Raw genomic sequence first — 27,876 nt, forward strand, 5'->3', positions numbered from 1 at the left:
GAGGCAACGCAGTGTGCCTGGATACAGCCATTCATCGGTGGTATATTGGACACACACTACAAACTCCAGAGGTGCTTTATTGCTATTAGAAACTGGTTACCAACGTAATTAGAGCAGTAAAAATAAATGTTTTGTCATACCTGTGGCATACGGTGTGATATACCACGACTGTCAGACAATCAACAGTCAGGGTTTGTACCACCCAGTTTATAATCACTAGGTTGCGACATAGCATGCGTCAACCAATGGTTTTGTGCTATGTCAGCGATTGACAGTCGCCAATAACATATGTGGTTAAATTGATACTGTAAAATACTTATCCGCTCGTTGTAAGATCTGCCACGCCCATTTTGTCAGCCCAGAGGATATCCTCCACCCCCTCATCCCCTTTTTTATTTTATTAAGAACATATCGATACAGAGAGTACATGAGGAACAGATTATATACAATGGACAATCGATCTAGGAGGCGGGGCTGGGGGCGGGGCTAGGGGGTACAATATCACATTACACAAAGACCTTATGGGACATACATACACTTATTATTCTAACAGCTTTTTTGTTAGTAGAGTATTTAATTGTCTTAAAATATAGTTCCATTTTTTCTTTTTGTAGGGTAAGAAAATGTGTTTTTTTGTTTGTAAATTTACATTTGTGAATATGACATTTTGCCAAAAGCATAATGAAATGAATTACATACAAATGTTTCAGCTTATTCCTATCGTAGGTAATGAAACCAAGCAGTTCATCTCTCCACAATAGTGTAAGACCTTCATAAAAGTGTTCAATTATAAATCTACTGATGTCTTGCCACAGTTTTCTTACATGAATACAATGCCAAAAAAGATGCAACACTGTTTCTGGGTGGTCATTACAAAAGGAGCAATTTGAGTTGACGTTTTCCTTAAACTTCTTCATATAGTGGTTGGCAGGATAATAAGGTCATCCTGCTGAAACAAGGTTCGTATCGCTCTGTTGTTGAATGGACTAAAAGAGAAACAAATCTTTCCTACTGATGAGTCAACAGGGTCAATAGAAGGTAGGCTCTCTCAGGTCTTGACACGTTTCTGAATAACATAGCAACACCTGAGGGAATGGCGTCTAAAACAATTGCAAAATCTTTAGGTGTTACGGGGACCTTGTAAAGTGATAAGAATTCTTTATAACTGAGTAAAAGACCCTCTGCATTTACCAGTTGGCTCACCAATAGGATATTATTTCAGAACCAATATTCTAAAAACAAAGAAGTATTTTTATACAATATATCCCGATTTTTCCATATATAATATCTGTGTGGAGAAAAATTGTGTTTATAAATTAAGGACCATGACAAGAAAACCTGCCGATGAAAAGCAGAAAGTTTCACTGGAACTTTGTCAATGTTATAATTGCAAAACAACATGAAGTTAAGGCCACCAAAAATAGAGAAGACGTGATGAGGAATAAAATTCCAGATAGAAGTGGGTCTTCTTAGGAATTGTTTTATCCAATTGATCTTAAAAGTATTATTTAAAGGTATTAAAGTCCATAAAATTCAGCCCACCATTTTCATCAGTGTTCATCACAACAGTTTTCCTAATGTAATGGGTACGGCTTCTCCACAGAAAGTTGAAAAGCACCTGGTCTATCTCCTTGCTTATTTTACTGTCAAGATATAAAGATACCATCATATGAAAGTGTCACACAATCTTTGACAGCCATGAGTTCACACTTATTAATGTTAAGATATAGACCAGACGCTTTGGAAAAGGATTGTATCACATTGATCGATATGGGAATCCCTTCATCCCCTTTTCCTTCCACTCCTCTTCTCCCGGATGTCACAGTCAACTCCACACAGGATGCAGCTGTGGAACAGCAGTAGTACAGTCTGTAAAACCCAGATGCGCAACATCACAATGTTGTCCCATTCCTCTTCAATGGCTGTGAGAAGTTGCTGGATATTGGCAGGAACTAGAACACGCTGTTGTATACGTCGATCCAGAGCATCCCAAACATGCTCAATGGGTGACATGTCTGTTGAGTATGCAGGCCATGGAAGAACTGGGACATTTTCAGCTTCCAGGAATTGTGTACAGATCCTTGTGACATGGGGCCGTGCATTATCATGCTGAAACATGAGGTGATGGCAGCAGATGAATGGCACAACAATCGGCCTCAGGATCTCGTCACAGTATCTCTCTGCATTCAAATTGCCATTGATAAAATGAAATTGTGTTCGTTGTCCGTTGCTTATGCCTGCCCATACCATAACCCCACCATGGGGCACTCTGGTCACAACGTTGACATCAGCAAACCACTCGCCCACTTGACGCCATACACGCTACGCTGTCTGCCATCTCTACCCGGTACAGTTGAAAACAGGAATCATCCATGAAGAGGACACTTCTCCAGTGTGCCAGTGGCCATTGAAGGTTAACGTCTGCCCATTGAAGTCGGTTACGATGCTGAACTGCAGTCAGGTCAAGACCCTGGTGAGGACGAGGAGCACCCAGATGAGCTTCCCTGAGACGGTTTCTGACAGTTGGTGCAGAAATTATTTAGTTGTACAAACCCTCAGATTCATCAGCTGTCCAGGTGGCTGGTCTCAGATGATCTGTCAGGTGAAGAAGCCGTGGAGGTCCTGGGCTGGCGTAGTTTGACGTGGTCTGCAGCTGTGAAGCTGGTTGGACGTACTGCCACATTTTCTAAAAATTACATAGGAGGCGGCTTATGGTAGAGAAATTAACATTATATTCTCTGGCAACAGCTATGGTGGACATTCCTGCAGTCAATATGCCAATTGCATGCTCCCTTAAAACTTGAGAGATCTGTGGCATTGTTGTGTGACAAAACTGCACATTTTAGTGGCTTTTTAATGTGCCCAGCACAAGGTGCACCTGTGTAATGATCATGCTGTTTAATCAGCTTCTTGATATGCCACACCTGTCAGGTGGATGGATTATCTTAGCAAACGAGAAATGCTCACTAACAGGGATGTAAACAAATTTGTGCACAGAATTTGAGAGAAATATTCATTCTGTGCTTATGGAACATTTCTGGGATCTTTTATTCCAGTTAATGAAACACGGGACCAACATTTTACATGTTGTGTTTATATTTTTGTTCAGTGTATAAACCCTTGATTGCTTGATGCTATGCATTGGACAATAGTGAAAGGCTTTGAAGCCACCGGTAGAAGCAGTCCTCCATAGGAATGAATGAAATCCGGGGCGGAATCCTTCCTGCGGGTGGTTTGAGTATTTAAAAAAATATAATAATAATTTACTTTTGGTGGTCAACAAACTCAATGTACTTCAAAATCTAAACTGTGTAGTAATGATAATGAACTTACAGTTGCTCACTAATTATCATCTGAATGAAAGATAAAGCGGTGGTTCTCAACTGGTTTTGCATCGGGACCCAAATTGAACCAGGTTGTCTCAGCTGCGATCCGATATTTGCATCGCCAAAATGAATCGGCAAAATACAAATCGGGAAAAGTATTTTTTTATGCTATATTAATGACACGGGAACAACATTCCCTCCTCTTTCATCATTAGTCATTTCATTAAAAATTACATTTAGCCCATATTCTTGATGAAAAATGTTAATAAACTCACTGGTTTGCGACCACAAATCAACCGAAATAGCACTGGTAATATTTGAAATACTGTGATAGAAGAAAAAATGTAGAGATTCAATTATTTAACATTTTGCAAGTTCATTATATTTTTTTTTACACACTTTCGACCTGGTTTAAGTCGTTTATGTAAAGACTGGAGTATTTTTGTTATTTAATTTATTTATTTTTTACTCAGAGACCAACAACCCATTCAAACCTCCTGAGACCCAAATTTGGGCCGCGACCCACCAGTTGAGAAGCGCTGAGCAAGACAGCCAGAAAGAATCGAAAATTCCAAAGACGACAGACACATTTTTTTCACATTTTGACAGCGAGGAAATGTAACCAATTTTCTGTGCGGCCCCCTGGCAAATGTAGCCCCCGGGACAAAATGAGTTTGACACTTCTGCTGTACTGTCTTTGGCAGTAGTGCTGTAGTCTGGTCGACTCTCCGGGCCAGGTGCCATAGCATTTTAGTGGGCTGGCCTAGTGTCTTTGGTATTCCAACTGGGCCAATCACTGGTCCTCATGAGCTTGTAGTCTTACTGCCGTCATGTGGTACTCAATTTGTATGCCACAGACAAATATGAATTCACAATAGTTTTTTGAAGTTTTAAACGTCAATTTGAGATGGATTGTAAATATCAGCAAAATAACAAGTATTACAGAAGCAGCTGTCATATAGAAAGTACTACAATATCTCTAGAAATCACATGTACATTCACCCTACATAACCACAGCTGTGCATACCTTTTCCTACTTATAACTGAACAAAAATATAAATGCAACAAGCAACAATTTCAACAATTGTACGTAGTTACAGTTCATATAAAGGAAATCAGTCCATTCAAATAAATTCATGAGGCTCTAATTTGTGGATAAATGAATGGCCAATATGTTTTTCCCCCACAAAAGCACTTTAGTACACACATAGATACTCCTGTTTCATCAGCTGTTCCGGGTGGCTGGTCTCGGATGATCCCGAAGGTGGAGAAGCTGGATGGGGAGATCCTGGGCTGGCAGGGTTACATGTGGTCTGTGGTTGTGAGGCCGGCTGGGCGTACTGTCAAATTCTCTTAAAACGACTTGAGGCAGATTATGGTAGAGAAATTCACATTCCGTTCTCTGGCAACAGCTCTGTTGGACATTCCTGCAAGTCAGCATGCCAATTGCACACACCCTCAAAACTTGAGACATTTGTGTTGTGTGACAAAACTGCATATTTTAGAGTGGCCTTCTATTGTCCCCAGCACAAGGTGAACCTTTGTAATGATCGTGCTGTTTAATCAGCTTCTTGATATGCCACACCTGTCAGGTGGATGGATTATCTTAGAAACGGATAAATGCTCATTAACAGGGATGTAAAGTAATTTGTGCACACAATTTCTGAGATTTTTCATTTTAGCTAATCAAACTGGAGGTAGCAGGTAGCCCAGTGGTTAGAGCTTTGGGCCAGTAACTGAAAAGTTGCTGGATCAAATCCCCGAGCTGATCTGTCGTTCTGCCCCTGAACAAGGCAATGAACCCATAGTTCCCCGGTAGGCCATCCTTGTAAATAATTTGTTCTTAACTGACTTGCCTAGTTAAAAGGTTAAATAAATAAAATAACCAACACTTTACATGTTGAGGATGTATACAGTACCATTCAAAAGTTGGACATTAGACCTGTGGAAATCTGTCCTTTGGTCTGATGAATCCAAATTGTAGATTTTTGGTTCCAACCGTCGTATCTTTGTCAGACACAGAGTAAGTGAACAGATGATCTCCGCATGTGTGGTTCCCACCGTGAAGCATGGAGGTCTGATTGTGTGGGGGTGCTTTGCTGGTGACACTGTCAGTGATTTATTTAGAATTCAAGGCATACTTAACCAGCATGGCTACCACAACATTCTGTGGCAATACACCATCCCATTTGGTTTGCACTTAGAGGGACTATCATTTGTTTTTCAACAGGACAATGGACAACACACCTCCAGGCTGTATAAGAGCTATTTGACCAAGGAGCGTGATGGAGTGCTGCATCAGATGACCTGGCCTGCACAATCACCCGACCTCAACCCAATTGAGATGGTTTGGGATGAGTTGGACCACAGTGTGAAGGAAAAGCAGCCGACAAGTGCTCAGCATATGTGGGAACTCCAAGACAGTTGAAAAAGCTTTCCAGGTGAAGCTGGGTGAGAGAATGCCAAGAGAATGTTTAACCCTTTTGGTCACTATATTGTTACATGTGTGTTGTCATAGTTTTGACAACTTCACTATTATGTAGAAAATAGTAAAAAATAAAGAAAAACCCTGGAATGAGTAGGTGTCCAAACATTTGACTGGTACTGTATATTACATACGGTGTTCGGAACAGACAACATATTTAAATTCCGGACTGATATTGCTAGCTCTGACATTTCTTAATCTCTTGTTTCTCCATTAGTTTTTTTGTGGGTGGGGTCATTTGTGTGTTATATTGTACAGTTAGACATATACTACGTTGCTGGAGCCAGAAACACAAGCTTTTCACTGAATCTGCAGTGATTTGAAGTACTTACCACGTTACTACACTTCCTAGAGTGGGACTGATGACAGAATTACAGCCAAGTTAGCAGCGTTTTCAAAATGGTAGTGTTCTACTTAAGTACTTGGTCTTTGATAAATGGCACTCAAGTCAGAATAAATCAAACGTATTAATATGGAAAACATTTATTATGATTTATGTATACAAAAAAAAAAATATTTCAAAATTGTAAAATGTAATAAAATCAATAGCAGTATGACAAACACACATTTGGCATGCTCCCTCCCTATACAAGTCCTCTTAGAGTGATAAAGTTTAGGGTTTCGGTTTATCTCCGCATTTGACCCAAATATCAATTCACAAATGTTTAGTATGGCTCAAAATGACTAAACCATGCTCTCCCATGTTAACTGGATTTCCTCATCGTCAGTCCTTACCACCACTACTATACAGTAAAAAGTACTAACAATATTCTTAGCTTCTCCACTGGCTTAATAAATCCCAGCATCTAATGTGGTAAGGAGTGAACACTGAAAACCCGCCAAGAAAAACGCTGTAGTCTCTCACATTTCACTTGCTACATCTGTAACATAGAACCTGATAATTTGGCAGTACTGTGAATACATACTGACATCATTGACTCACATTAATAGTAGTACTGTGTACTAACAGTAATGTGTGTCTAAACCAAACAGTGCATGAAACTAAAAGCTGTCAAGAAGCCTAAGTAAAAATCACCAGTAGTGGTGGTGGAATTCCTATAGAAAACACTTAGTAAAATGACCGTCACAGTTCAATCAAGATTAAAAAGAGAGTCTGGATACCGTATCTGTCTGCAGTGGATACGTCATTCCCAGGGATCCACTCTTAGAGTTCAATGGAAATGCATCAATACAAAACCTTGTTGCAACATTACTTCCATGCTTTTCAGTTACCGTGACAATTAAAAAAATGGTTAAAAAAAAAAAAAACAACCTCTGCCTGAAAAGCATAGCCATGCATTTACACTAGACACTAATTTTGCTAAATATTTTTTGGGGAGAATTAACACTTTATAGTCAAACACACACAAAAAATAGTTCTGCCATTTTAGACCCAAACTTGATCCATCTAAAGAGAACCCGAAAAAAAACAAATTACAATTATCCTATCAAAATAATAATATTCAAATAATGCAAAGCACTGCATTCAAATAGACATACAACAATTATGTTTCCCAGGCCAGTATTAAAACTATAAAAAGTCAAAGCAACATTGCATCTTTTTTTTGTGTTGTTCAATTTGTAATTAGTCACGATTATTGATCAAGTGAGAAAAAAAACCCCTCAATAATCCAAATGGCTCCTTCCCTCCAATTTCAAAGCCATGTTAAGAGATAACACTGCTTGGGTAGTATAACTACTTCAACCACTGAGATGCTATAGCACAGCCAGCCACGAAGAATGGAAAATCAACCAGGTTTATAAGTGTTCACATCCTGAGGTCATATATATATAAAGGGGTGCGTCACTCAAAATGACTAAATTACATATTAGTTTCCTTACCCTGTAAGCAGTCTATGGACAAGGAACGGTATGTAATTTTGTAATTTGGGTTACTATCCCTTTAACTTGTCTACAACAAGTAGTTGTGTGGGATGAGAGTCGAGACAACAGATCCTCCTTCACGCATCCAAGCATATTGCCATTAGAATCTTTTTTTTTTTTCAATTCTGTTTTGAAAGTCCAAACTGCACCCCCCGATCTCCATGAAAAGGCAGATTCTCACCAATTGCATCTCATATTGCTGACTTGAAGTAGCACGACTACCTTTCATTCTAGGCACGGCCATACATTCAGTAGGTGCATAAGGTAGAAAGGTTACACCCGGTTTAGTTTTAAAACAGAAACCCTATCATTAAATCTTAAGTCACATTTAAAATATGCACACTGTAGTTCTTACAGTCTACTTGTCTTGAGAAACATAATTTTCAAAAAAAGATACAAAATGCATGATTTATCATGTCAACAGCATCAGAATAAGACAACAGGTTGGAAACGTTCAGTGACTGTTTATACCAGTACACACCTGATTGAACGTCAACCAATCACCAAGCCCTCAATGAGTTGAATCAGGTGAGTTTGTCTGGGAGCAAAACACATTTTTGCTGTTGGGGGGGGGGGGGGGGGGGGGTAACTCGAAAGACGAGTTGGGAAACGCGTTTTTTAAAGAGTGGCGTTTTAAATACAAGCTTTGCATGATTGCATGCCATGTTCTATCGTAACTCATCTTTGGCCTCATTACGTCGCCATCTGATGTAATTCTCTCCAAACCATAAAAGTACTATTTGTGAGAAAGAGCAAAGTCTTAAATCTATATTTCATTACGTAAAAAAAAAATATACACTTTTGAAAATTTGAAACATTTCCAATTATAAAATTGTAGGCATTAATGCATTTTTAAAATATACCAATCCATATAGTAGAATACGTCATCCTGGCATTTCCATCCTGTTGCTGTGATTTGCCAGACTAAAGCCAGTACATGAGCTAAGCGACGGCTGTCAGTTACAATCTACTACACATTTAAGGAACCAAAGATCACATCCACTCTGCCACTATGCTCGAGCCTGTAATGGAACCCACACTGAATAGTGCTCAGTTTGATAATAAAATGCCATTTAACAGACTTATCTAAAGCGACACAGTCATGAATGCATTTTTTTTTTTTTAATTGCGCATGGGTGGTCCCAGGAAGCTTTGCAAGTGCCATGCTCTACCAACTGAGCTACGAAGGATCATGTTGGGAAATGAAACCTTGAAAAGGAGCGATATTCAGTGTGCAACAGATTCCAGGCTGACCATTCTCCTTCAAAACTCCTTTTCGCTCTCCTGCCTCAAAGGTGACAAGTTCATCGAATTAGCAATCGATTCAAATGCCACCACGGACAACTATGTCCCCCTAAAACTTTCTACAATGCTTTTAAACTTTTTTTTTTTTTTAGACAGACAATTGGTTAGGTTTAGGTCCAGCTTTTTCTCAACAGACTAGGTGTCTAGGGTTAAAACACATCCCATGCACACAGTGAAGTCCTTTCTGACTTGACAACAGCAAGCCTAAAGCCAGTGTCCTCCGGTCCCGGGGACTACACTCATTGATTCATGTAGATTAAGTGGAATGTGGGATCATGTGGTGAACAAACAATCATTATTCTTTAAAAATCCAGAAGACATCCAGCTGTCTGACTCAACATAATTTGGGGGGGGGGGGGGTGAACTAACTTAGTGAATTCAGTCCTAAACTCAGGGCAAAAATTGTTTTATTTTGTCATGATTACTTGGATGTTAAAAACGGGGTCTTGAAAATATGGGCAGGCTCTTAAATTGTCTTATAAGATTAAAAAAATATTAAGAACACAAGACAGAATTATACAAAAAGATTTGAGTGGCTCTAGAAAAAGAAGCAGATTTTGTAGGAGAACAAACTATGGGAACTTCTTCACATGATTGAACATTCCCTGGAAGAGGCCTTTTCTCCCTGGAAGGAAACAAGGGTAAGATGTGAGACAAAACAATGCACCACTAAATTAATACTAGCAGTTACATTAAAACAGACATCTTAATCTAGTATAGGCACATGCAGCACGTTATGTAGAAGGACTGAGAAGCTCAGTTCTGGCGACTTTAAGCAGACATCCTACTCCAAAATGAGTACAAATAAAATTACTCACATCTAAAATATAATTTCCACCTTCAGAAATGAGCCCAATAACATATCGGTAAAAAGTATTGTCGCCCGTAGCTTAACTGATGCAGCATAGTGGCTATAAATACATAGATACCCCATGCTTCAACCCATCAACACACTTACCCTATTGGACTAATCCTTAACCAGATTCTGAATTTGATCTTTTAACTAGTTGGCATCCAATTTATACATTTTATGTCCCCAAAATAATAATATAACTATTTTTATAGTCAAACGCCAGATGGCAATAGCTTAAACTTCCGCTGACTGGGATAAGTTCAACCTGACTGGGATAAGTTCATTATGGGATTCAATTCAAGGGAAATAATTTACTCTCAGTTCCTCCTCCTCGAAGTCGTCATCATCATCTCCGTTCTCCACCTCCATCAACGTCTTGGTGACGGTTCTCTTAGCCACTTCCTGGACAGGAAGACAACAGCTCAATAAAAAAAAAATCTCTGCATAGGTCTTGTACTTATTCTGCAATTTTCGCCCTCACCAAATATTTTGCACATGGCAATGTTTGTAAAGGCTATTCAAATTGATATTACAATTCAGGACATGTAGCTAATGTCTGAGAAAATACAAACAAATATTGAACTTACAGTGCCTTCAGAAAGTATTCATACCCCTTGATTTTGTGTTACAGCCTGAATTCAAACGCGATTTTCTCTCTCGCACCCATCTACACACAATACCCCATAATTACATAGTGAAAACATGTTTAGAAATGTTATTTATAAAAATCTACTTTTAAAAAGAAATCACAACTGAGTTAATACATGTTAGAATCACGTTTGGCAGCGAAGTGTCTTTCTGGGTAATTCTTCAAGCTGGTTGTTGATCATTGCTAGACAGCCATTTTCAAGTCTTGTCATCGATTTTCAAGACGAAAACTAACTAGGCCACTCGGGAACATTCAACATGGTCTTGGTATGCAACTCCAGTGTATATTTTTCCTTGTGTTTAAGGTTTTTCTCCTGATGAAAGGTGAATTTATGGATATGCTTGTGCTTTGCCAATGACAAGCATACCCATAACATGATGCAGCCACCACTATGCTTGAAAATATGAAGTGGTACTCAGTGACGTGTTGGATTTGCCCCAAACGCTTTTTATTCCGGACATAGTTAATTTCTTTGCCACATTTGTTGCAGATTTACTTAACTTTTTCGATATAGGGGGCGCTCTTTTAATTTTTGGATGAAAAACGTTCCCGTTTTAAACAAGATATTTTGTCACGAAAAGATGCTCGACTATGCATATTGACAGCTTTGGAAAGAAAACACTGACGTTTCCAAAACTGCAAAGATATTGTCTGTGAGTGCCACAGAACTGATGTTACAGAAAAAACCCAGATAAAAATACAATCAGGAAGTACCGCATTTTTTGAAACCGCCTCATAGCAATGACTCCTTATATGGCTGTGGAGGAGCTAGGAGTCAGCTTACCTTTTCCACGTTTTCCCCAAGGTGTCTGCAGCATTGTGACGTATTTGTAGGCATATCATTGGAAGATTGACCATAAGAGACTACATTTACCAGGTGCTCGCTTGGTGTCCTCCGCTGCAATTATTGCGTAATCTCCACCTGCGTGTATTTTTCCATTTGCTTCAGAGGAGAATCCTAACTGGCACAAAAGACTTATCATCGAATAGATATGTGAAAAACACCTTGAGGATTGATTCTAAACAACGTTTGCCATGTTTCTGTCGATATTATGGAGTTAATTTGGAAAAAAGTTCGCCGTTGTAATGACTGAATTTTCAGGGTTTTTTCTTAGCCAAACGTGATGAACAAAACAGAGCGATTTCTCCTACACAAATAATATTTTTGGAAAAACTGAACATTTGCTATCTAACCGAGAGTCTCCTCATCGAAAACATCCGAAGTTCTTCAAAGGTAAATTATTTTATTTGAATGCTTTTCTTGTTTTTGTGAAAATGTTGCCTGCTGAATGCTAGGCTTAATGCTATGCTAGGCTATCAATACTCTTACACAAATGCTTGTGTAGCTATGGTTGAAAAGCATATTTAGAAAATCTGAGATGACAGTGTTGTTAACAAAAAGCTAAGCTTGTGAGCCAATATATTTATTTCATTTGCGATTTTCATGAATAGTTAACGTTGCGTTATGGTAATGAGCTTGAGGCTATGATTACGCTCCCGGATACGGGATTGCTCGACGCAAGAAGTTAAGTTCCTTATTGCAAACAGGATGCATGTTTTGGAATATTTTTATTCTTAAAGGCTTCCTTCTTTTCACTGTCATTTAGGTATTGTGGAGTAACTACAAGGTTTCCTTCCTCCCCAGCAACTGAGTTAGGAAGGACACCTGTTTTTTTTTGTGTTTTTTTTTTTAAAGTGACTGGGTGTAATGAAGGGAGGCATTGGTGAATTATTTCTGAAGGCACTGTAGGGGTGCGTTTCTTCCCCCCTCACCTCTCCATCAGAGTTCACAAGGGTGGTGGTGATGTCATCCCCGGTGCCCCAGGAGGCCTGGCTCTTCCACAGCAGGTCAGAGGGTGGGCTGTGAGACACACCTGCGTCTGAGCTCCACACCTACAACAGGACATCACACAGAAAGATGAAATCAGGACTATGTTCAACACCAGGGGAAATAGCTAATCAAATTGTTAGTGGATTTACAAACTCTTACCACTTGGGTGAATCTAGTTGATAAATAAATAAAGACCAGTCACAGACTGACTGAGGAGGAGTGCTGCTTACCGTGACAGTCTTGCCGGCCTTGAGGACAAACTTCGGGGAGAACTTGTAGGTGATCTCCTCTCCTTCTCCAATCTGCCTCTGCAGCCTCCAGCTACCTAGAGACTGGTCCTATAGACAGTGTGTTTTAAACACCAATTATTTCACCGATCCTAATAAACACGCAATTCATTATTGATTACTTCACAGCAGTGAAGGATCAGAGAAGTTGTAATATTGAATTGTAATATGTAATTGCAGTGTTGTAGCATTCGAGTCTGACTCGAGTCACAATTTTCATGACTTTAGACTCAAAACTTGGACACGACCATTGGTGACTCGGACTTTCCTTCCTGGCACTTGTATTTGCACTTGGACTGAACAGGCTACTATGATAAGCAGAATACTAGCAGCACTGGGTGGGCAGAGCAGCGAGGGTTCTGTTCTCCAGCAGGGGGGTGGGCAGAGCAGCGAGGGTTCTGTTCTCTAGCAGTGGGGGTGGGCAGAGCAGCGAGGGTTCTGTTCTCCAGCAGGGGGGTGGGCAGAGCAGCGAGGGTTCTGTTCTCTAGCAGTGGGGGTGGGCAGAGCAGCGAGGGTTCTGTTCTCCAGCAGGGGGGTGGGCAGAGCAGCGAGGGTTCTGTTCTCTAGCAGTGGGGTGGGCAGAGCAGCGAGGGTTCTGTTCTCCAGCAGGGGGGGTGGGCAGAGCAGCGAGGGTTCTGTTCTCCAGCAGGGGGGTGGGCAGAGCAGTGAGGGTTCTGTTCTCCAGCAGTGGGGGTGGGCAGAGCAGCGAGGGTTCTGTTCTCTAGCAGTGGGGTGGGCAGAGCAGCGAGGGTTCTGTTCTCCAGCAGGGGGGTGGGCAGAGCAGCGAGGGTTCTGTTCTCTAGCAGTGGGGGTGGGCAGAGCAGCGAGGGTTCTGTTCTCTAGCAGTGGGGGTGGGCAGAGCAGCAAGTGTTCTGTTCTCCAGCAGGGGGGTGGGCAGAGCAGCGAGTGTTCTGTTCTCCAGCAGGGGGGTGGGCAGAGCAGCGAGGGTTCTGTTCTCCAGCAGGGGGGTGGGCAGAGCAGCGAGGGTTCTGTTCTCTAGCAGTGGGGGTGGGCAGAGCAGCGAGGGTTCTGTTCTCTAGCAGTGGGGGTGGGCAGAGCAGCGAGGGTTCTGTTCTCTAGCAGTGGGGGTGGGCAGAGCAGCGAGGGTTCTGTTCTCCAGCAGGGGGGTGGGCAGAGCAGCGAGGGTTCTGTTCTCCAGCAGGGGGGTGGGCAGAGCAGCGAGGGTTCTGTTCTCCAGCAGGGGGGTGGGCAGAGCAGCGAGGGTTCTGTTCTCCAGCAGTGGGGGTGGGCAGAGCAGCGAGGGTTCTGTTCTCTAGCAGTGGGGGTGGGCAGAGCAGCGAGGGTTCTGTTCTTCAGCAGTGGGGTGGGCAGAGCAGCGAGGGTTCTGTTCTCCAGCAGTGGGGGTGGGCAGAGCAGCGAGGGTTCTGTTCTCCAGCAGTGGGGTGGGCAGAGCAGCGAGGGTTCTGTTCTCCAGCAGGGGGGTGGGCAGAGCAGCGAGGTTTCTGTTCTCCAGCAGGGGGGTGGGCAGAGCAGCGAGGGTTCTGTTCTCCAGCAGGGGGGTGGGCAGAGCAGCGAGGGTTCTGTTCTCTAGCAGTGGGGGTGGGCAGAGCAGCGAGGGTTCTGTTCTCCAGCAGTGGGGGTGGGCAGAGCAGCGAGGGTTCTGTTCTCTAGCAGTGGGGTGGGCAGAGCAGCGAGGGTTCTGTTCTCCAGCAGGGGAAAGGACACAGCACCGGGCACACGCAGCCTACATCAGCTGGTGAGCTGCGTGGGAGCAAGCGATCAGTGTGGGCAGACGGAGCCTAGGCTACACGTCGTACAAGCGACTCGCTTGCTTCCGCGTAACCACCAGTCAACCATTTAGCTTCGCCTGGTTAATTAAGAAACACTAACTCCTTTACGAAATTTAAAATAATAGTATTGAGTTTACATACTCAATATAGCCTGGTTCCTCTCTAGGTTTTCTTCCTAGGTTTTGGCCTTTCTAGGGAGTTTTTCCTAGCCACCGTGCTTCTACACCTGCATTGCTTGCTGTTTGGGGTTTTAGGCTGGGTTTCTGTACAGCACTTTGAGATATCAGCTGATGTACGAAGGGCTATATAAATAAATTTGATTTGATTTTGATTTGATTTAAAAGTTTTTAAAAAACAGTCTAGCTACTGTCGCCCTTTCCCCTTGGGTCTGAAAAGTAGGTTGTCTTTGAATTTGTCATCTACCTCTCTACCTTCTCACTTTCCCTAGTCTCCCTTTAGTTTTCGCTCTAGAATAAAACATTTACAGAAATATCAGTGTGCGGCTACAAAAAGTAGCTTAGAGGCAGTAATTATTTTTTGCAAATTATTAATCCGGTCAATCTGACAGGAGCAATAGCCAACTCCATCTAGAGACCATTCATCCATTCAAAAACAGCATTACTAATTTGACATAACTATTGAACACAAATTAAATATTTGTGTAAACCTGTTTATGAAGGACTTCTGTTTCATAGGCTATTGCATATCGAAGGCAATTATGACCTAAAGAACAACCTAATTATTTGTTTTGCTTTCAAACTTTGACATTTTTACTTGCACATCAACCAAAATTAATGTGGTATTTTTTTTGTTAAAATCAGACCCAGAGACACAGACTTCAGCCATAACATGACTTGTGACTCAACTATTGATGACTCAGAACTCAGCTATAGGGAATCGTGACTCGACTACCAACACTAATTGTAATTCTGAATAGTAGTAATATGTCATTTTATGAGTAGCTAGCGGTACCTTGTCTGAGTCGTTCTTCAGGGTGACACACTTCCCCTCCAGGTCAGTCTCCTCGATGGTAATGCTGCCGATGGCCTCTGCCTCCTGGTTGATGTGAACCTGAGGCACGACCACTGACTCTTCCTGCAGCTCCACGCGCTTCCTCTTGGCCCAGGAGGAGCGGGAAGAGCCTGTGCCCATGGCGCGGGACACTGTCACACGGCTGGACGGGCTGGGGGACAGCTTCAGTCTGTGGGGGGGAGAGGGGAGGAAAAACAGGAGGGGGGAAACAGAGAAAGAAACGTGAGTCATCCATTACTTGCATCCCCCATTACTTTAATCAAAGAAAACAAAACACCTGTATTGTGGAGGAAGACATCGTTTTACTAGTCAACCTTCAGTCTTCTGCTCTTCACTCCAGCAGTCTGTCTGGCGCTAGCTGATTGGCTCAGGGTCTCAACCAACCACCTGCCTTCAAATACTGCTTATGACATTACGTCATAGACATCTATCCTGCAGCATCTGGATAAGCCTTCCTAAACCCTTGACTTGGTGCCCGCTGAACCACTCACCAGGTAAAAGTTAAGAGGCGTGACATTTGGGGGAGAAACAAGTGTCAGCTTGAGAGGCCCGTTTCAAATTAGCTAGTTGTTTACCCTTCTGTACTAGCCTGGGGGAATATTCTCTAACCTAATCAGTGACAAACCAGAACGGAGAATTATTTGACCATGCTGGTCATCTATGAACATTTGAACATCTTGGCCATGTTCTGTTATAATCTCCAACCGGCACAGCCAGAAGAGGACTGGCCACCCCTCATAGCCTGGTTCCTCTCTAGGGAGTTTTTCCTAGCCACCGTGCTTCTACACCTGCATTGCTTGCTGTTTGGGGTTTTAGGCTGGGTTTCTGTACAGCACTTTGAGATATCAGCTGATGTAAGAAGGGCTATATAAATACATTTGAACGATTTTAATTATTGCCATATTTATTAGTCTACCTGTTTAGTGTAACAGGATGAATGCAATGCAGTTGGACTTGTTCCAGCAGCTTGCCAACAACAGCATTACAGACGGACAGAGAGACACTGCTGCATCCCTGTAACAAGTGAGGAATGTACCGGCTGGAATTCACTGAGTGATGTGGAACTTCTCAGGCAGGGGTTGAAGAAATGCACTGCTCATCTGTCTGTTGTCCAAATCTAACAAATAGTTTGCAAGATGCAATGATGGCTAAGTGTTTTTCTTTTAAAAATCAGCTTTCCCCTGTTCTCTATTGGATGAGTGAAGTCAGTCAGCCCGTCCGTCCCATCCCATCCCATCCTCACCTGTCTTCCTCTCCCTCCAGCAGTTTCCTGTAAGCGTTGATCTCCATGTCCAGGGCCAGCTTGACGTCCAGCAGCTCCTGGTACTCGTTCAGCTGCTGCTGCATACGCTCCCTCATCTCAGCCATCTCCCTCTCCTTCAGGTCCATCTGCATGCGGTGCTTGTCCCGCTCTCCAGCCACCAGGTTCTCAAGCTCCCGCACACGCTCCTCATTGGCAGAGGCCTACACACGGAGGGACGAGATTACAAAATAAGGACAGTTCAAGGAAGTACAACGTAATTGCAGTAGATGGCTATCTGGAAGTAAATAAACAGATTGTGTTTAAAAGTTCAGACGACCAGATCGATGAACAACAGTACTTAAACATGCCGTTCAGCCTAATAGGTATGTGTACCTGTTTCTGCAGGGCAGAGAGCTGGTAGGCCAGGCTCTCGATCCTCATATGAGCCTCCTGCAGTTCCTCCCGAGCTGTGCTCACCGCCTTGTCATTCAGCTCAGACGACACCTTGGCATTATCCAGCTAAACAGACGGGGTGGGGGCAGAGAACAAAACATGTCATTGACAGTCCCGCAGGCCGGAACTACAGACAAAAAGGATAAAAGGATAAAAATTAACTTGTCACAGATGCTTGATGAATATAGTATGAAATTGACAACTTGTTTCACAACAACCCCACTAACTTTCATGGCCAATTATAAATCATTATGGTAGTATTTCCCCAATGTGTCCCTTAGACGCCCCACAGGACTGCATACAGTGCATTTGAAAAGTATTCAAACCCCTACCCCTTTTTCCACATTTTGTTACATTACAGCCTCATTCTAAAATTGACTGGCCTCCCAGCCAAACTGAGCAATCTGGGGAGAAGGGCCTTGGTCAGGGAGGTGACCAATACCCGAGGGTCACTCTGGCAGAGCTCTAGAGTCCCTCTGTGGAGAGGAGAGAACCTTCCAGAAGGACAACCATCTCTGCAGCACTCCACCACGGGCCTTTATGGTAGAGCGGCCTGACGGAAGCCATTCCTCAGTAAAAAGGCGTATGACAGCCTGCTTGGAGTTTGTCAAAAGGCACCTGAAGACTCTCAGACCATGGGAAACAAGATTCTCTGGTCTGATGAACCCAAGATTGAACTCTCTGACCTGACTGTCAAGCATAACGTCTGGAGGAAACCTGGCACCATCCCTACGGTGAAGCATGGTGGTGGCAGCATCATGCTGTGGGGATGTTTTTCAGTGACAGGGACTGGGAGACTAGTCAGGATCGAGGCAAAGATGAACGGAGCAAAGTACAGAGAGATCCTTGATAAAAACCTGCTCCAGATCGCTCAAGACCTCAGACTGGGGCAGAGGTTCACCTTCCAACACCCAAGGACCCTAAGCACACAGCCAAGACAACGCAGGAGTGGCTTCGGGACAAGGCTCCGAATGTCCTTGTGCGGTCCAGCCAGAGCCCGGACTTGAACCCGATCTAACATCTCTGGATAGACCTGAAAACAGCTGTGCGGCAACGCTCCCCATCCAACCTGACAGAGCTTAAGAGGATCTAAAGAGAAGAATGGGAGAATCTCTCCAAATTCAGGTGTGCCAAGCTTGTAGTTTCATACCCAAGAAGACCAGAGACTAATGGCTGCCAAAGGTGTTTCAAAGTACTGAGTAAAGGGTCTGAATACTTACGTAAATGTGATAAAATTATAAAATGCATGTATAGATTTGCCCCCCAAAAATGTTAAACTGTTGCTTTGACACTATAGGGTATTTTTGTGTAGATTGATGAAGGAAAAAAAAAATCTCATCAATTTTGGAATAAGGCTGTAACGTAACAAAATGTGTTAAAAGTCAAGGGCTCTGAATACTTTCCAAAGCACACCTGATGATTCAACTAAAATCAATGATTAGTAGGCTACCTAGTTCCACCAGGCTACCTAGTTCCACCAGGCTACCTAGTTCCACCAGGCTACCTAGTTCCACCAGGCTACCTAGTTCCACCAGGCTACTAAGTTGTAGGAAAGGATGGCCTAGGGGTGTAAAGCTAGTTTCTTAAAGGTCAAAGAAAGGTCATACAATGGCCATAAACCCCTAGCCTTACAGATATAAAAAGGTTTAGGGTGGGAAGCACGGGGTCAGACATCATACATACCTTGGCCTGGAAGGTGTTGCCCAGCTCCTCCTTGTAGATGGAGACTTGTTCCTCATGCTGCCTGCGCAGGTCCTGCAGAGCCTGAGCCAGTTGGAACGTGTAGTCCTGGGTCACCCCACTGTCCACCTCCACGGTACGCTTCTCACGACGCCGACGCGTCTCACGTACCTCCTAAACACAGAGGGTCACCTAGCCAGTCAGACAGGTGTTCCCATGACAACACGGCTAGTATGCTTGCCCAGGTGTAAAGACGTACAGCTTTCATATCAATTGGTTTGTGAAGAAACGGGAGGCATGTGAATCACAGTTGTAGCTTTTGTTCTTGTGCATTTCACTGTGTGTGTGTGTGTGTGTGTGTGTGTGTGTGTGTGTGTGTGTGTGTGAGTGTGTGAATCCACAGCAGCTGTAGGACTTTATACACTGAGTATACAAAACATTAAGAACACCCGCTCTTATGACAGACAGACCCGATGAAAGGTAGGAGACAGGTTAAAGAAGGATTTTTAAGCCTTGTGACATGGATTGTGTATGAGTGCCATTCAGAGGGTGAATGGGAAAGACAAAAGATTTAAGTGCCCTTCAACAGGTTATGGTAGTAGGTGCCAGGCACACCGGTTTGTGTCAAGAACTGCAACATTGCTGGGGGGGGTTTTTCCCACTCAAGTTTCCCATGTGTATCAAGAATGGTCCACCACCCAGAGGACATCCAGCCAATTTCACACAATTGTGGGAAGCATTGGAGTCAACATGGGCCAGCATCCCTGTGGAACGCTTCTCGACACCTTGTAGAGTCCATGACCTGATGAATTAAGGCTGTTCTGAGGGGGGAAAAGGGGAAGGAGTTCCTAATGTTTGGTATACTCAGTGTACAGGACTAAGTTGGCCCGAAGTTATCATTTCTAAAAATGTGACATTTATTTACCTGCTGGGGCTTTAAATCAATAAATAGTTTCAGTAGGTTTTTAGTGCAGTACGTGGTACTTAATTGTCATTCATTTTTTTATTTAACTAGGCGAGTCAGTTGAGAACAAATTCTTATTTACACTGACGGCCTACACCGGCCAAACCCGGACGACGCTGGGCCAATTGTACGCCGCCCTATGGGACTCCCAATCACGTCCACATGCGAAACAGCCTGGAATCAAACCAGGGTCTGTAGTGACGCCTCTAGCACTGAGATGCAGTGCCTTAGACCGCTGCGGCCACTCAGGGGCCATTTACCTGAGGGGCCCCCCCCCCCCAATGAATAGTGTTGCCCCACCCTGGGCAAACAGTGATGGATGTTATCGCTATGTGTCCACACACACCTCGTCGAACATGCTCTTCCTGAACTGCAGCTCTTCCGTCAGGCTCTGGCAGCGGTTCTCCAGATCCACTCTCATCAGAGTCTCGGTCTCCAGCTGCTTCTTAGCTACAGAATGGGCATCTTCAGCCTGGAAACACAAGACATGGTGTGTAAGAACTAAGGTCTGACCTGTGTGTGTATCCTAACCTTGCGGCAACACGATAGCGTGTGTGTGTGTGTATCCTAACCTTGCGGCAACACGATAGCGTGTGTGTGTGTGTGTGTGTGTATCTTAACCTTGCGGCAACACGATAGCGTGTGCATGTGTGTATCCTAACCTCGCGGCAACACAATAGCGTGTGTGTATCCTAACCTTGCGGCAACACGATAGCGTGTGTATCCTAACCTTGCGGCAACACGATAGCGCGTGTGTGTGTATCCTAACCTTGCGGCAACACGATAGCGTGTGCGTATCCTAACCTCGCGGCAACACAATAGCGTGTGTGTATCCTAACCTTGCGGCAACACGATAGCGTGTGTATCCTAACCTTGCGGCAACACGATAGCGCGTGTGTGTGTATCCTAACCTTGCGGCAACACGATAGCGTGTGCGTATCCTAACCTCGCGGCAACACAATAGCGTGTGTGTATCCTAACCTTGCGGCAACACGATAGCGTGTGTGTGTGTGTGTGTATCCTAACCTTGCGGCAACACGATAGCGTGTGTATCCTAACCTTGCGGCAACACGATAGCGTGTGTGTTTGTATCCTAACCTTGCGGCAACACGATAGCGTGCGTGTATATATATCTATATCCTAACATTGCGGCAAAATGATCGCGTGTGTGTATATCCTAACCTTGCAGCAACATGATAGTGTATGTGTAAGCTCAGTCTGACTCACCGAAGTGTGTATGCGTGTGGACGTACTTTACAAATAATATGACTCACATCCCCCACCCCACCCCACTTCTCTTGTTCCAATGTACATATATAGCCCATAACAGTTACGTAACTAACGACAACCATCTCTACCAACTTTCAATTGGGTCATTTCCGTTCAGTTTGCCACTTGTGGTTGCCCAACCTCCAGCCTTAACAGACGAAACAGACTGTATGGCAAGTAGCAGGCAGGTGTGAGTAAAACAGGAAATCCAGATAAGGATACTACCAGGCTAGAAATATTGTGCGTGGGATTCCCTTTTGTCCTTCTAAGTAAACGCACAGACCTTGTTGGTAGAAAACCAGACAGGGCTGTGTGACCTAACAGAAGCCCGTCCCACCAGGCTAGAAATACAATGCACGGCCTTGGACTCGTTTTGGTCGTCATCAGTAACACGTTAGACTGTTTGTGTGGTCCTCTGTAGATCAGTTGGCTAGAGCACGGCGCTTTCAACGGCAGGATAGTGGGTTCGATTCCCGGGACCACCCATACGTAAAACATGTTTTCATTCGTGACTAAGTCGCTTTGGATAAAAGCACCTGTTATAAATCCCATTTTATTATTATTATTTTATAACCAGTGTCGTGAGAGTGAAACTGTAAACGGTACAGAAACCTTGGCTAACTGGGCCTTCAGGTCGGCAACCTCCGCAGCCAGGTTTCCATTCTCGCTGAGGGCCGTGGCCAGGTTTGCTTCACTCTTGTTGAACTGGGCCTCAAGGTCCTTGGCCCGAGCCATGGCAAGAGTCAGGTCGCCATCTTTCTTTTTCAGACTGAGGAGATGGAGAACAAAAAACAGACACTGAGACCATGTGCATTTATTTTCATAAAATGAAAACAGTAACCTAGAGGAAAGTACCATTTCCATTCAAACCAAAGAGATTTAGACTGAAATTTGTTTAACTTTTGCCAATTTCCAACCAACTGTTTGATATATTAAAGCGTGTTTCTTGTCCCTAATCTGATTTCACAGATAAAGGCACGAAAAAAAGACCACCGTAATCTCAGCACTTCTTCTGCGCTGTACAGCATCAGCCAAACAGGGGGGAAAAAAGGATCACGACTGTATAGCTTCCACATTAAACGTTGCTTTAAAGATAAGCATGCCCACAAGACCGATAAATAAAGAGGATAGTCCTTCAGTGGTTAACAGCGGTAACCAAGACAGTCAGTGCTTTAGAAACTAACTTCCTGTCTACCAAAGTGTTAATTAGCAACCATGTAAACAATGATCAACACAAGCGTCTGGAACTTTTGAGGAACAGACGTAAATCTCCCCCAAGCATCAAACCAACTGCCTTAACAAGTCATTCAAAAACAGCTTGGGGGGGAAATAGGATTAGTTAAGATTAAGTGAACCAGGTTTACACTAACAGCAAGAGTAATTGGGAGTCAAGACTACGAGGCATCTCCACAAAATGACCCTGCTCATAAGACCATGTAGTTAATTAAGTGAAGAGAATAAGATCACGTGAGGATTTATAATTTAGAGTGTCCTCTGACTAGGATAATAACATACAACACAGGATTGGATTCCATTCGATTGAAGGGAGTCAATTCAGGAAGTAAACTAAAATTCGAATTCAATAATTTGAAGTAAAAACAGCCATCTATTTTCAATTACTTCTTACTTGTGACGTAATACATAAAAGTAAATGCTATGTATTTCAAACATAGATTTTTTAAAAGTTTGAATCAAAATCACTCCCCGAATTGACTAGCTTTAATTCAAATGACTCCCGACCCTGACAGGGACATAAAACAGTTGCTGTCCTACAGAAAACACATTCTGTAGGATTAGAAACAATCTGGGATATTAAATAAACCATTTGGGTTGGGAGCGTAGAATTAGCATCTTAAAACAACTAACGTTAGCCACAGATTCTGTCATACTGCCCAAGTTAACACACACACAGCGTTTTTTGTAGGACAGGAATTTGCAGCTTGTCATATAACACAGCTATTTTGTGTAACAGACTGTAAAGGAATTTGTGTAGCATGTCATAAAGGAATTTGTGTAGCATGTCAAAGGAATGTGTGTAGGATGTCATAAAGAAATTTGTGTAGCAAGTCCGTAAGCAGGGTTCCCCAACTGGCGGCTCTGGGAAAACTATATTAAAATAACTTTTTCTGTGGGGGGGGGGGGGGGCTGCTTAATGACTTGCTTAATGATCAGCTCCAAGTTATTTTAATGTTGGAAATCTGTTCACGCATAGAGAGCTGTACAGTACCAGTCAAAAGCTAACCAACCATTTAATGAGTAGGTTTCTTGAAAAAAAATAACTATTTTCTACATTGTAGAATAATAGTGTAGACATCAAAACTATGAAATAACACATGGAATCATGTAGACACACACAAAAAAAGTGTTAAATCAAAAGACATTTTATATTTGAGAAACGTCAAAGTAGCCACCCTTTGCCCCAATGGCAGCTTTGTACACTTGGCATTTTCTCAACCAGCCTGGCCCACGGCTGAATCTAGTTGATGACCCCTGTCAAAGGATTGCGTGTAGAATGTCATACAACCAACACACAAAGATTTCCTACGACGATCAAACGTAATGGAATGTACATCTTGTCATGTTGGCCTATAACTCAACCATTTCCCTCTTCCACAGTGAGAGGAATGTGCAGCCTTTCCCGTTGAATAACACACTTTTCAGGCAGACTCCAAATTTTGGGTATCAGTGGGTGTTATTACTTACTTCCTGGTCACCTCCTCCACGTCAGAGTTGGCCTTGCCCAGGTCTATCTGAAGCCTGGCCCTCTCCCTGGCCGTCTCATCCAAGACACGCCGTGCATCCGCTAGCTCTGCCTCGTACAGGGTCTTAATCCCAGTCACCTGGTGCAGAGAGGGAGCACACACACACACACACACACAAATCACAGTTTGTCACACACGCCCAAAATATAACAGGTGTATACTTTACCGTGAAATGATTGCTTACGAGCCGTTCCCAACCCCGCAGAGTTTTATTTTTAAATAGTAACACAAGAGGAATAAAATACACAAGAACGGAGCAAAACACAGGAAGTACCAGATCAATGTGGAGCTACATACAGGAAGTACCAGTACCAGATCAATGTGGAGCTACATACAGGAAGTACCAGTACCAGATCAATGTGGAACTACATACAGGAAGTACCAGATCAATGTGGAGCTACATACAGGAAGTACCAGTACCAGATCAATGTGGAGCTACATACAGGGAGTACCAGATCAATGTGGAGCTATATACAGGGAGTACCACATCAATGTGGAGCTATATACAGGAAGTACCAGTACCACATCAATGTGGAGCTATATACAGGGAGTACCAGATCAATGTGGAGCTACATACAGGGAGTACCAGATCAATGTGGAGCTATATACAGGGAGTACCAGATCAATGTGGAGCTATATACAGGGAGTACCAGTACCAGATCAATGTGGAGCTATATACAGGAAGTACCAGTACCACATCAATGTGGAGTTATATACAGGAAGTACCAGTACCACATCAATGTGGAGCTATATATAGGAAGTACCAGTACCACATCAATGTGCAGACGTACGAGGTATTTGAGGTAGACATGTACATGAAGGCAGAGTAAAGTCATTTGGCATCAGGATAGATAAGAGTAAAATAAAGTGAGTAGAAGCAGAAAATGAGTATGTATGCGTGTTTGTGTTGTGTCGGTATGAATGTGTGTGTGGGTTGTGTGCAAGTGTCAATGAAGTGCGTGTGAGTATATATATATATATCTCGCTCTCTATCTAGTGAATGTGCGTAGGGTCAGTGCAGATAGTTGGGGTAGTATTAAATAGACTATTTAGCAGTCTTATGGCACACAGACTGTCAGTCACGAGCTGTGCCCGGTCAGAAGCCTGTACTATCCAGCATTCCACAGATTTTTCCCCCCAAATACATAACAGATTGCGGGCATGGCTTGCTTAACAATTCCCAAACGAAAAGATTGAATAAACCTGTTAATACCACTCAGACCTTTTGTTATAAAAAAATTGTTTATATCTTAAACTGGTCATTAAAAACATGTTTGAAGAGATGTATAACTTTTTCTTGAACGCCACTTTCTTTGCACAGTCACTTTTAACTCATTCCATTATCAAATACAAACTAAAATCATTGCAAAGACTTTCAAGAGGCCATCTGACAAGCAAACTAGTTTTCCCCAAAACATCAATATTTGCATACTAAGTTGTTTAGCAATGCATGTGGCCTCATGCTGTGCAAATCACAACAGGCTTGTTTAAGATATAAAAACAGGCCGGGAGAAAGTAACAGTTACAAAAAAAAAAAACTTTGAAAAGGCACCCCCCCCGGGCCACTCCCATCTGGAACTTTGACTCTGCACAGCCCGGCAGCCCAACAACACTCCCCTCGGCTGGAAACAGGGCGGTGTCTCTTTACAGTTTGGCTCAAGTCCAGACAATGATCCCATTCTGGGGTCTGTTCAGTAGACAGAGCCCAAGTCAAAGCACTTCTTAGTGGCTGAGATTTTCTACATAACCACTATGTAACAGTTATAGAATGTAGTAGCTAGACGAGCTGAAAGGTGCTTCCTAACCTAGCAACGAACAGGTGTACGAGCTGACAGGTTAGTAAGCACCTTTGACATAACGCTGAACAGGTGTACCTAGCAACTACCATATATCAACAGTAACCACAACCACTCAACTCATTGCTTGCTCAATGAATCTACCCGCTCCCCCATTTGTATTCTTTCTACGAAACCTGGTGAAATAGTTATCAATGTAATCCTCTGCACTGAAGTGAACTGAAGTCATTCAGGAGCTCCGAGACTGAAGTTGTCAAATAAATCAGACTAAGGAACTGTACAGCAAATTGCACATACCGTACACATTCCTACGTGATAGGAATCCCACAGAAGATGTGGATTTTATGCTGCACTGGGAATAACAATAATAAATGCTGATGGTGGTGCTATAAACATCAGGGTAAAAACAAAAACCACCTGGACTGCTCTAACTGGCAGATTGTTACAAATAATGTGATGTTCCATTAGCCGTTGCAGGACAGGTACTGTTTGGCACAGCACAGAGAATATGACCAACCTTGGCAATACGATCTTCGTTCTAGATTCGGGCCAAACACGCATCTTCAAAATGGCCATGTTCAGCTGCAGGTGGTTGGTTTGAATGTTTAGTGATTAAAATAAAATGTTTTGCTCCATTAATTAGTCCAACAAAATGTATACCGCCATCTTGTCTATTTCAAATCTTCTCTCATTGACAGATAAGTGCACCCACCTACACCGGTCTCGATAAATGAGAGAATATTTTAAATAGACAAGATGAAGGCGTACACATTGTTGGACTACCTCAGAGCAAAAATGTTTTATTCCTTTTGGTTGGTCGAACATTGTCTGTGCTATGCCAAACAGTAACGTACCTATCCTGTAATTGGTAATATAAATTAACATAAAGCCGGTTACAATCTGCTAACTAGGACAGATACAACTTTGGTTAGTTTACCTTATCTGCCAAGCAATGTACTAATTTTGGACTTCATTTTTTTTTTTAAAGAAAGGTCAGATTTGTTCATTTGAGTTTAATAAACACAACCAGGTTCCCCTCCAAAATAACAATAATACTCGCGGGAGTTTCGAACACCCAAAACGTGTTTTCCTAGCTGGCTAATCGTGCATGTAAATGTAGGCACGACAGCTAGCTACCATGCAAACGGGACTAGCATCACGAGTCTTATAGTTAACTATATGATTCACCAGGAATGAGCAAGATGACTAGTGAAATATTACAATGAAACAATAGTCTCAACGATTGATACAATGTAGCTATGGCGAGACAGTGTAACTAACTGTACAAGGTCTTTGGACGAGTACAATGTTACCTACAAGTTAAGTAGCTACAAACTTGCTAGCATGCTAATCAGCTAGTTTCAGCCAAGGCCCGTGAGAAATACAGCCAAGCCAACAAATCAAACTGCTCGAAAAATATACAAACTGATAGACCACAAGTTGGTTATCGGTGTGTTCCATTAATCAGCTCGATTTGTTAACTAGATTGTTGTTTTACCGGTAACTTAGTAGCTAAGTATCTTGCTAGCTAGTTAAACGCTAACGTTAGCTAACTACCGTTAAATTAACGTTATAGGGTTAGCTAGCAACATAAGAGATTTAATGGTTAAAAATTACCTCTCGTGTAGTGACTTCTTCCTTTTCGGAGACCTTGACCATGAGCCGGTCATTTTCAAGCTCTAGTGACCGGACTCGGTCGATGTAAACGGCAAGCCTGTCGTTCAAATGTTGCAGGTCTTGTTTTTCCTGGAGGCGCGATATCCTCGTCGGGGAGAGCGGGGTTCCAGCAGGCGCGGCGCGGCTTGGGGTTGCGGTGGCCATGATTCTTCAAGTTTTACTCCACTCTGTAATGTTTTCAAACTTGTTTTATTTATTTTTTAATTGTTTTATTCTTCCTTACCCTCGATCGCCACGCACTTGTTGTTTTGAGGTTCCAAAAGCGGTTTAGTTAAAACCTAAACGAGTTTGTTTGATGAATGAAATCTGCAGTCTACTACCAAGACATGTAGCTAAATTTCTCCTAGTTTTGAAAGACCTCGCCAAAACAAAATGGCCGAACTTCACGCGGACCGCGCCAAAAGGAGAGTTGAGTTTTGCTCATAGACTTAGCTAGACATCGCATCTGTCCGAAAACAGCTATATTGTGTTTAGAGCAATCATTTCACATGACCTGGATTTGAACCTTTTCTTTAAAGCTTTTTCTACAAATTGTCCCACTTTTTTTTATATCAGATTGGTCCAGTACCATCCTCAGACAATTGCTTTCATTTTATGCAATTCTCATTTCTGTAACAGGCTTCAAATAA

At 42.8% G+C, this 27,876-nt stretch overlaps 1 protein-coding gene across 1 annotated transcript; it reads right to left on the bottom strand.

Moving 5' to 3' along the window:
• Positions 1–6,278: 6,278 nt before the first annotated feature.
• Positions 6,279–27,845, bottom strand: lmnb2 (lamin B2). Its single transcript, XM_036978840.1, has 12 exons — positions 27,188–27,845; positions 23,716–23,852; positions 21,625–21,781; positions 20,090–20,215; positions 18,783–18,953; positions 17,040–17,165; positions 16,647–16,867; positions 15,344–15,572; positions 12,564–12,671; positions 12,276–12,395; positions 10,169–10,255; positions 6,279–9,625 (listed from the first exon to the last, which is right to left on the bottom strand). The coding sequence occupies exons 1-12, from the start codon at positions 27,389–27,391 to the stop codon at positions 9,587–9,589; spliced, it is 1,725 nt and encodes a 574-aa protein (XP_036834735.1). The 5' UTR covers positions 27,392–27,845; the 3' UTR covers positions 6,279–9,586.
• Positions 27,846–27,876: the final 31 nt, after the last annotated feature.

Source organism: Oncorhynchus mykiss, chromosome 5, assembly GCF_013265735.2.
Source record: "Oncorhynchus mykiss isolate Arlee chromosome 5, USDA_OmykA_1.1, whole genome shotgun sequence".
Lineage (NCBI taxonomy): Eukaryota > Metazoa > Chordata > Actinopteri > Salmoniformes > Salmonidae > Oncorhynchus > Oncorhynchus mykiss.